The sequence below is a fragment of the Carya illinoinensis genome, chromosome 7 (genome assembly GCF_018687715.1).
Source record: "Carya illinoinensis cultivar Pawnee chromosome 7, C.illinoinensisPawnee_v1, whole genome shotgun sequence".
Classification (NCBI taxonomy): domain Eukaryota; kingdom Viridiplantae; phylum Streptophyta; class Magnoliopsida; order Fagales; family Juglandaceae; genus Carya; species Carya illinoinensis.
The window spans coordinates 16,331,323-16,340,766 of record NC_056758.1 but is presented as its reverse complement, the minus strand read 5'-3'; the positions used below and the strand labels follow the sequence as shown (position 1 = coordinate 16,340,766).

Below are 9,444 nucleotides of genomic sequence, written 5' to 3'. Positions count from 1 at the left end.
ACCTCTCTCGTTCACTTCTCATTTCTCAAAGCAAGATATAGAGAGATTTTAGTAAAAGAACCAACATCTTTCCTGTTCCTTAACACACACTCCCACCGTCAAAGCCACCCAATCAAAGACAAAGATGCACCAAAAAGCCCCAAGAGTTCCATAGAGATACACTCCTTAAATTTTATATCTTATCTCTTTTCTTGTTCATCCTTTTGGCTTCTCTTCGTTTTTTTTTTTAATATTAATTCTGTTTCTCATCCCCACTTTAATCTGTGTTTTCTTTCGTAAAGATCGTTCTTCGGGTTCAAGCTTTCGAATCACTTTTGGGTAGTTTGCTTGTTTAGGCCTTCTTCACTTTAGAAACCCAAGCAAACATCTTGATCTTTCTTGGGTTTTGACTTGTGTGAGTTTAGATTTAGATGCATGACCTAAACAACTATTTCTTCGGGTGATTTTTAGTGTTGATTTTGATCATCGTCTCTCTTTTTTAGCTTGTGCTTGAGTTGAGATCATGGCAAACCGGTGGTGGACCGGGCAGGTGGGTCTAGCTGGACTGGAAAACTCGTCAAGTTCATCTCCAATGAAACAACCAGATCTGGGAATATCTATTAACGATGACAGTGGAACCGGAAACAGCAGAGGTGGGAACGAAGAAGACGAAGAAAGGGAGAACAGTGAGGAGCCGAGAGAAGGCGCAATCGAAGGAGCCACTCGAAGGCCGAGAGGCCGCCCACCTGGCTCCAAAAACAAGCCGAAACCGCCTATTTTTGTCACCCGAGACAGCCCTAATGCGCTTCGTAGCCATGTCATGGAAATAGCTAGTGGAGCTGATGTTGTAGATAGTGTGGCTCAATTCGCGAGAAGGCGGCAGAGAGGTGTTTGTGTGCTCAGCGCCAGCGGCACCGTCACAAACGTTTCGCTTCGCCAGCCGTCTGCGCCTGCTGCTGCTGTCATGGCACTTCAAGGCCGCTTCGAGATTCTCTCACTCACCGGTTCGTTTCTGCCCGGACCCGCACCCCCCGGTTCCACCGGACTCACCATCTATCTAGCCGGGGGACAAGGTCAGGTGGTGGGAGGCAGTGTCGTGGGCCCGCTTGTGGCTGCTGGGTCGGTGATGGTGATGGCGGCGACATTTTCGAATGCCACCTACGAAAGATTGCCTCTGGAGGATGAAGACGAAAGTGGTGGCCCTGCCGGACAGGGACATGAGATGACCAGTGGTGGTGGTGGAATCTCGCCGCCGCCGGGATTCAGAAGTGGAGGAGGGCAGCAGCAGCAGCAGCAAGGTGGAATGGGTGAGCATCCACAGATGCCGGTCTATAATTTGCCTCCAAATTTGCTTCCCAACGGTGGGCAGTTGAACCATGAGGCTTATAATCCTTGGGCGGGTCATGGCCGGCCACAATATTAGAGTTAGGGTTTGTGAAGATGATCAGATGGGTGAGAAAGATCGAGTAATTAAGACACAATCAGTAGTGAAGAAACTGAAATTTAGAGAAGATGATGATCAAGGTGAGAATTTCACGGATTATAAATTATATGTAAAATGTATACTTAATATATTTCTCTAGCTATGACTTTGCTTTTCAACTCATTTTCAAATACAATTAGGTGCTTGCTTCTTATTTAATTTTCTCATTATCTTATATAAATTTATACTGCTAATAATCACTAACTCAGCAATAAAATAAAATAAAATAGAACTAATATTAATTAATTAATTTGTCTTGTTAATTTATACATATTGATTCATATCTAAAATGTAGGAGCTGGGCATGCATGCATGGTGTTGTTCATGAGGTCCTTTCTTCAATTCCTTTTTTATTTTCTTTCTATTAATCCCTGATGTTCATTGTTCATGATCATCGTCTACTCTCGAGTACCAGTACTGTTTTGTTTTTCTCTTTGATCTCGTGCTCATTCTCGATGATCCATTAATTAATATGACTGTGGATATATCTTTATAACTTCGATCTGATCTCTTTCAGCTTGGATGTTTTTAATTGTGTCCTATGATAACTTAACAGGAAGAAGGAAATTACAGTTTTGGATTCATGAGGAAGAAAGCTTTCACAATTTATTTATCTATATATTTTTCCAGAATTGGAGGGTCTAAATTTGTAATATGTTATCATGTGCAACGATCAATCATTTATAAAAATAACATGAAGCCTAGCTAATTAAATGCATCTTCGAGATTAACACTAGCCAGTATATATGGAAATAACATTAAGCACGTACGTACTGATCTGTTAATTAGTATATTCTCCGAGAGTAGCTAGCAAGTATTTTTGTTAAGGAAAACACTGCTCCCACCTATAAAACCTACCGACAAACCTATAAGCCGATTGTTTTTTATTTATTTATTTAACTTAATGGTTAAAAAAATATTTTTTTAATGAATTTATATTTTTTTTTCAAAAAAGTATTTAAAAAATGTTTGAAAAAAATAAAAACTTAAAAAAAAAAAAAGAGTTTCGCTATTCGATTAGGATTCTCGATAAGAATCCTCTGTGGGTGTAGATCGAATTAATCACCCTTAGTTAGTTAATTTGGGTAATTGCTTAATTAATTGTTCATCAATGAGTGTACCGATCAACTGATCATTATTATCTCTGAATTAATATCTCGCAGAGTACTCAAGGAGCATTTGTAGCCTTAAATTAAATTAAACCGCGGGTCTTGATCAGATCTAGACATTAATCCTTGATATATATGCAAGAATTCAAATATTATGACCAAGCTGGGAACTTAATTATGGAAGGGTAAATTATATATTCTATTCATGAGGATTAAAATATAAATAGAATGAACACAAATTTTTTATGGACGTAAGTACAAGATCATCAATATGTTGAAGCCTTTAGAGGTATCATGTTAATTTTGATGACACTCAACGAACGTACGAATCCTTGAAGGACCCAATTCACATGCATGCCACCACTATTGAACCCTAATATATATATATATAGTACTAGTACTACTTTGAAAACTCTATGCATCAGACTAGACTCCTCATTCATAATCTTCCACCTCTGTTTAACTAGCAGAGCCATATTAAAAGTCTTGAGGTCCTTGAACCTCATGCCACTGTCATTTTTTGAATTACACAACTTCCTCAAACTTACCCATCTAATCTTATTATCGCCGTCTTAATTTGACCCCACCAAAACTTGGTCATCATATTTTCCAGCTCAGAGCAGAAAGTTCCAAGCAACTTGAAACAACTCATTGTATATGTTGGAATAGACATGACCACTGTTTTAATGAGTATTTCCCTTCCACCATGTGATAGTAATCTTTCCTTCCAGCCTTGTAATTTCTTCCAAACTTCCTACCTTGTACTATTGCTGATCATTAACTTATATTCAGTTAAAAAAATAAAATAGGTTGATACAAGGGTTATAGATCATGCATATCACTTTAGTACATGAATAGGATAGAAATGAGATGAGTGTTGTAGTACAACAAACTTGAATAATTAAATATGAGTAATACTACACACAGTCGTGAAATATGCAAGTGTTATATAATTATTTTGAAAAAAAGTAGGGTCTAGTATTAAAAAATCAATTTCTTTTTATTTGGGTTTTACATTTATTCATTTTTTTTAAGTAATTGCATGTCATTTGCACACTCACAACTGCAAGTATCATTTCTTATTAAATATTTAATTCTTTTTACAACCAATTTATAACTCTATTTTAAATATTATAAGACATGATTTTTATAAAATAAAGTAAAATACTTTACATTTTCCAAAAATGGACTCCAAGCAAAGTTGTAAAAAAACAAAAATATAAAAATGGTTCTATACATCATCTTTCTCATTTCCCATAGCATTTTCGATCCATTTATCATACAAGTACTAATTAATAATATACCTATCGCTAGGTATAATTTTCTATAATTTGGTAAAATTAATGAAATATTTAAATCAAGAAAACTTTAGTATTTCTTAAATAAATAAATAAATAAATAAAACTTTAAATAATTAATTAGAGATGTATCATTATTCTTATTGTTCATAATTAGTTACTTGCATATATACAACGTTTTACAGCTGGTAAAGCAGCCGCGCTAGCTGATGAATCCCTCCCAAGTTTCAAGAAACCCCTTTAATATCTTACGTTATTACCCTGAACTTAGACAATATATAATAATATCTTACGTTATTACCCTGAACTTAGACACACACACATACATGTTTCACATGCATTGTTTGTCTCTTCTCTGGGCCGTATGCTTTTAATTAATTAACAAATTAAATCTTGTGCGTGATATCTAATCATATTTCAAAGACTATATCTCAAATTAAGCCAATTCAAGGCGAATAAACTATTAATACTTTGAAAGGGAATCCGAAAATTAAACCGAAGCTAAGGAAAAGTGGACCACCCGATAAAGCCTAAGTAATTGTAAAATAAAAAATTATTAATTTCAATAGCCATCGCGGCCGGTAATGGGAATCGTATGTACATCAGCAAATGGAAACATTGGGAGCATGCATGCTCGCTAATTTCCATGTCATTCGTGACAAAAAGTATTACGTATCGTCTGCGCATATATATATATAAATGAAAATTTTTATAAACAGTTGATATAATATTATTTTATTTAAAAATTTAAAATCTTGAGACTAAGTTATTAAATAATTAAAATGAAAAAAATCTAGATGCAAGTATAATTGTGTATTAATATGTACACCAATCTAATGTGATTAGTAAAAAAATAAATTTATTAAAAATAATATCAATTTAAATTTTAAATATGATGAAATTAATATTAATATATAGATTAGTATGCCACTTTACTTATACGTAATATTAGGCAATTCAAATATTGTCGTGAAGAGTGCAGGCGCGGACCCCACGTACGCCCCACCGAGGGTAGAGGAGTCTTGTATTTATCCTACCAATGGGTTTGCGCGTTCGAATTGCGGGCATTTGGGTTGAATAGCCGGCCGGAAACATATATAATTTTATATGTCTACTTGTTGCATTGATGATCACTTCATGCCGTGGGTCAGACGCCTCCATACAGTTGGATTATTTATTTGCTGGTTGACCTAATTTTAAGGACTCGCCAACCACTATTTGGTTAATCTACCGCCATAATATATAGAATTACTTATCATTATGAATCCATTTTCAGTCACAATGCATGCATGCAGTGGCATATGTCTTCATGATAAGGGTTTTAGAGCATTTTTCTGTACAAGTTAGAAAGCGACTCAGTTATCAGCTAGCACTTTGAGTAGTGATATGTGTCTTGATGATATATATATCACTACAACAAATACTACTTTTTCCTACGAGTGATTTCGTTGCAATTAGTATCTATTTGCGCTAGAATTGACCTTTTCCTACCAAATCTTCTCGTAGCTCACTCTTAGGAATTCCGTGGCAACAGAAAGTGCTTTTAGCCTTGAGCATACTTATTGTGAGAATTACTACTATTTTTAACAGTAGGTGATCGTGAGAAATACATATATTTTTCGTAGGAAAAATGATTGATCCAAGGCACGCTTGATCTTTTTCCCACTAGCGTTTTTGTCGCAATTAGTCCATATTTTTGCTAGAAATGAATTTTCGTTATAAAAAATTTAAAATTCCGTCGCAAAAAGTGTGCTAACCATGGTTAACTGGCATCGTAAAGTTTTTACCAATTGATTCGATGTCACTAAAAAGGTTGCCAATGCATATTTGTGGCAATTTTAAACTCGAAAAATACTTATTTGCGGATAGTAAATTCGCCATAAATATACTTTTGTGACAAAAATTTCTAGCTGGAAATAGTCTTTTACATAATTAAAAAAAAAAATATTACTAGTAAAACAGCATTACAACCTTAAACCTAAAATACATAAAGAAAGTGAACAATACATTACAAATACACTAAACTCATACTGTAAACCGATTCATCCAACACCATAAATTTAATCTTAATACGCCAAGCCCACATGTAGGCATTCCTTCCAACCACATCCAACACAAGGGGGAAATGATTTTTTAAATTAAACTAACTATTTTACAAGTACTGATCTTTAAATAACAAATAATAATATTAATAATGGTAGTAGTATTTCTTACATTAGAGAGAACATAGCAAGTTAATAGCAAGCATTTACATGCTGAAAATTTGTCCAACAAGAACAGGGAGAAATTAAACGTACAAGTTCCAACAAGAACATGGAGAAAACATACAAATTCTAAGAAGTATTTACCTGCTAAAAAATAATGCACATGTGGGAAGTTCCAACAAACTTTCGTAGACTGAAAACAACGTAAATGTGAGAAGTATTTCTAAATGCTTGTGCACTTGAGTAGAGCTGAAAGAAAAAGAATCCCAAAAAAGCAGTAAGTATAACACGAAGTAGTGAACATACCATTATTATCAACAATCTAACATCAATTATATAATTTATAAAAACTAAAAAATTGAGAGGAAAACAATACAAAGTGCATTTGAAGTGCATTAATTATATTAAATCAATACAAAGTGTAAATTGGCCAAATGCTCTAGCTATACAAGTGTGAGAGTCTGTACCCAGTAGGACTTGAATGCAATGAATAGAGTTTAACCACATCCAATAAAGTTAAGATATTAGCTTTAGAATCAATAATCCTTAAACCTTCTTGAAGCAAAAAAGAAAAAAAGAAAAAGAAAAAAAAAACATAAAAAAGTTACATTTTAGTGCAACAGACTATCCAATACCTTGGCATTCTCTCGATTTTCAGAAGCAACATTCACAACAAGCAATTATGTAGAAGTGCATTTATTCCAATCTTGAAGAGACATACAAGAAAGCCCAAGTGCTATTGACAGACAGTGCACACAGCAAAGAGAGTCAAATGCTGAGTTTGGGAGAATCCTCAAAGGCATGAAACTTGAAGTCTGTTTTAATATCTAAAAACTAAAAATCCCAAATGCAACAACAATATTCCTCCCATAAGCTTATCTTGATGCTTCCCCAACAAAAGTCATCTAATTAAAACAAAAATCAATAATAGTCCCACATTTTCCATCAACTTAGCACTGTTAGAAACTAGAGGGCGTGCTTTATTGGATTGATCTCCATGAAAAAAATTTAGGGGTTGGCTAGAGGTGGAACCAAATGCCTCAAATCAACACAAGTGCCCAACACTTCAAACTACAAAATCTTGGCACACGCTTCACAACACAACTTCATATCACCACAACTCCAATCACAAATCAGAACACAGTACATTCACAACACAACTTCACAATTACCAACATAGTGCACCAAACAATAGTTTACAACACCAATTAATTTCACAATTTTAATCATCGAGAAAAAAGGGATAGAAATTATACCCTGTTGGCCGAGATACCCACACCTTGAGATGGTGGTACATGACGGCGTGGGAAGGGGCTAGAGCTGTTGTTCAAGAGAGATAGGGGAGGAGAGGGGAAAGCATGGGTGCTGGGCGCTATCGGATGAAGGTGGTTGACTTGTGGTGCTAGGCTATGCCGCAACATAGAGAGATCCACTGTAGGGTAAGGCCGCGAAGCTCGTGGGAGGGGGTTCTTGTGGTGGCGGTGTAGTGGCTTTTGGTAGAGGAAATTGAAGAGAGAAAGCAGAGGGGCTACAGGTTGGGCTACTATGGAGAGAGAGAGAGAGAGAGAGAGAGAGAGAGAGAGAGAGAGGCCTATGGTGGAAGGGGGCTAGCTGGTGCGGTGGGGTGCCTATGGGTAGCGATGGCAACAGTAGAGTAGATGTGGCATGCGATGGCTGCTGCAGGGGGGGAATCTGTGGTGGAGGGGATCGGTGAGGTGGGGGTGGTTGGTGAGGTGGTGAGGTGGCCGGTGTGAGGTGGTTGAGGGGCTGACTCGTGGTGGTCTGGGCTTGCAACAGCAGTTGTGTGGGGGTGTGGAAGAAAAGGCTACGGTGGGGTGGGGTGGGGGAGGTGGGAATCGGGGAGGGGGAGATATGAAGAGAATGGAAAAAGAGTTATCCATTTTATATGCTGTTTTTATTTCCCTCTATTTTTGTTTTAAATGAGATTTTGGGGCTGTCTGATATCGTCACAAATAATTCAACGGTCACCACAAATAATCAAATATCATCCAACACATTCAATAATCATCTAATAATTTTTTTATGTTGTTAATTTTGTTGTAAAAAATCTTTAATTTTTTACAAATTGTAACTCGTGACAAATAAAATGGTCTAGTATAAATTATGTCCCGAAAATTTACCAACGATGTAAATTTCATAGCAAAATCTAATTATTTGTCACCAAATAGTATTCACGAGAAAAAGTTTTACTCCAAAAACCACTAATTGATGTAGTGAGTTAATGTCACCAACCAATTTCGTCACGAAAGGATGCATATGTCACTGCAAAAACATATTACTTGCAAACTTTTTTTGTTGAACTTCATGTTGTAGGAAAAAGTAATTAATTTTTCATAAATTGTAACTTGTGACAAATAAAATGGTCCAATATAAATTTTTGCAACGAAAATTTATCGACGACGTGAATTTCGTAGCAAAATATAATTATTTGTCACCAAATAGTATTCGTGAGAAAGATTTCTACTTCAAAAACCACTAATTTGTCACTAACGAATTTCGTCACGAAAGGATGCACATGTCACTGCAAAAACATATTACTTACAAACGTTTTTCTGATGAACTTGATGTTGCAGGAAAAAGTAATTAATTGTCACAAATTGTAACTCAACAAATAAAATGGTCCAATATAAATATTTGCAGCAAAAATTAACCGACGACGTGAATTTTGTAATAAAATGTAATTAGTAGTCACCAAATAGTATTTGCGAAAAAAATTTCTACTCAAAAAACCACTATTTGTTATATTGAGTTAATGTCACCAACCAATTCCATCACGAAAGGATGTATATGTCACTGTAAAAAAATATTAAATACAAACTTTTTTTGAAAAACTGAATTTTGTAGAAAAAAGTAATTAATTTTCACAAATTGTAACTTGTGACAAATAAAATAGTCCAATATAAATATTTGCGGTGAATATTTACCGACGACGTGAATTTCGTAACAAAATGTAATTATTTGCCACCGTATAGTATTCGTCAGAAAAAGTTATGTCCTAAAAACTATTATTTGTTGTACATAGTCTATATATTTATATATAAAAGTACTCATCAAAATCATATAGGCATTTTCTAGGATCTCTTGGTTAATTTTGAAAGGGGCATGACAGATAGATATGCATATTAGACTTATCGTGCGCATGCATGAGGCGTTTTAGTGAAATTAACAAGAGGTTACATACTGATCTTGAAGAAAGAGTAAACAGAAGTAATTGATAGCTAGCTTGCATGCATGCGTCTAGCTAGCTAGGATTTGTTGATCGTTTTACTGATCGATGTATATATATATATATATGACGTGCAAATTAATTTCTTACCAAATTTCTGATGCCTTTTTTTTGTAACGTAGAT

The 9,444-nt window shown here is 35.2% G+C and overlaps 1 protein-coding gene across 3 annotated transcripts; it reads left to right on the top strand.

Moving 5' to 3' along the window:
- Positions 1-2,171, top strand: LOC122315140 (AT-hook motif nuclear-localized protein 19-like). 3 transcript variants are annotated; one of them, XM_043130908.1, is made up of 2 exons: positions 1-394; positions 483-1,616. In XM_043130908.1, the coding sequence occupies exon 2, from the start codon at positions 503-505 to the stop codon at positions 1,400-1,402; it is 900 nt and encodes a 299-aa protein (XP_042986842.1). In that variant the 5' UTR covers positions 1-394; positions 483-502; the 3' UTR covers positions 1,403-1,616. The 3 variants fall into 3 exon arrangements, 1 of the variants encoding a protein (XP_042986842.1); XR_006243952.1 differs by adding an exon at positions 2,019-2,171 and having other exon boundaries at positions 2-1,503; XR_006243951.1 differs by adding an exon at positions 1,758-1,977 and having other exon boundaries at positions 2-1,503.
- The last annotated feature ends 7,273 nt before the right edge of the window (positions 2,172-9,444 follow it).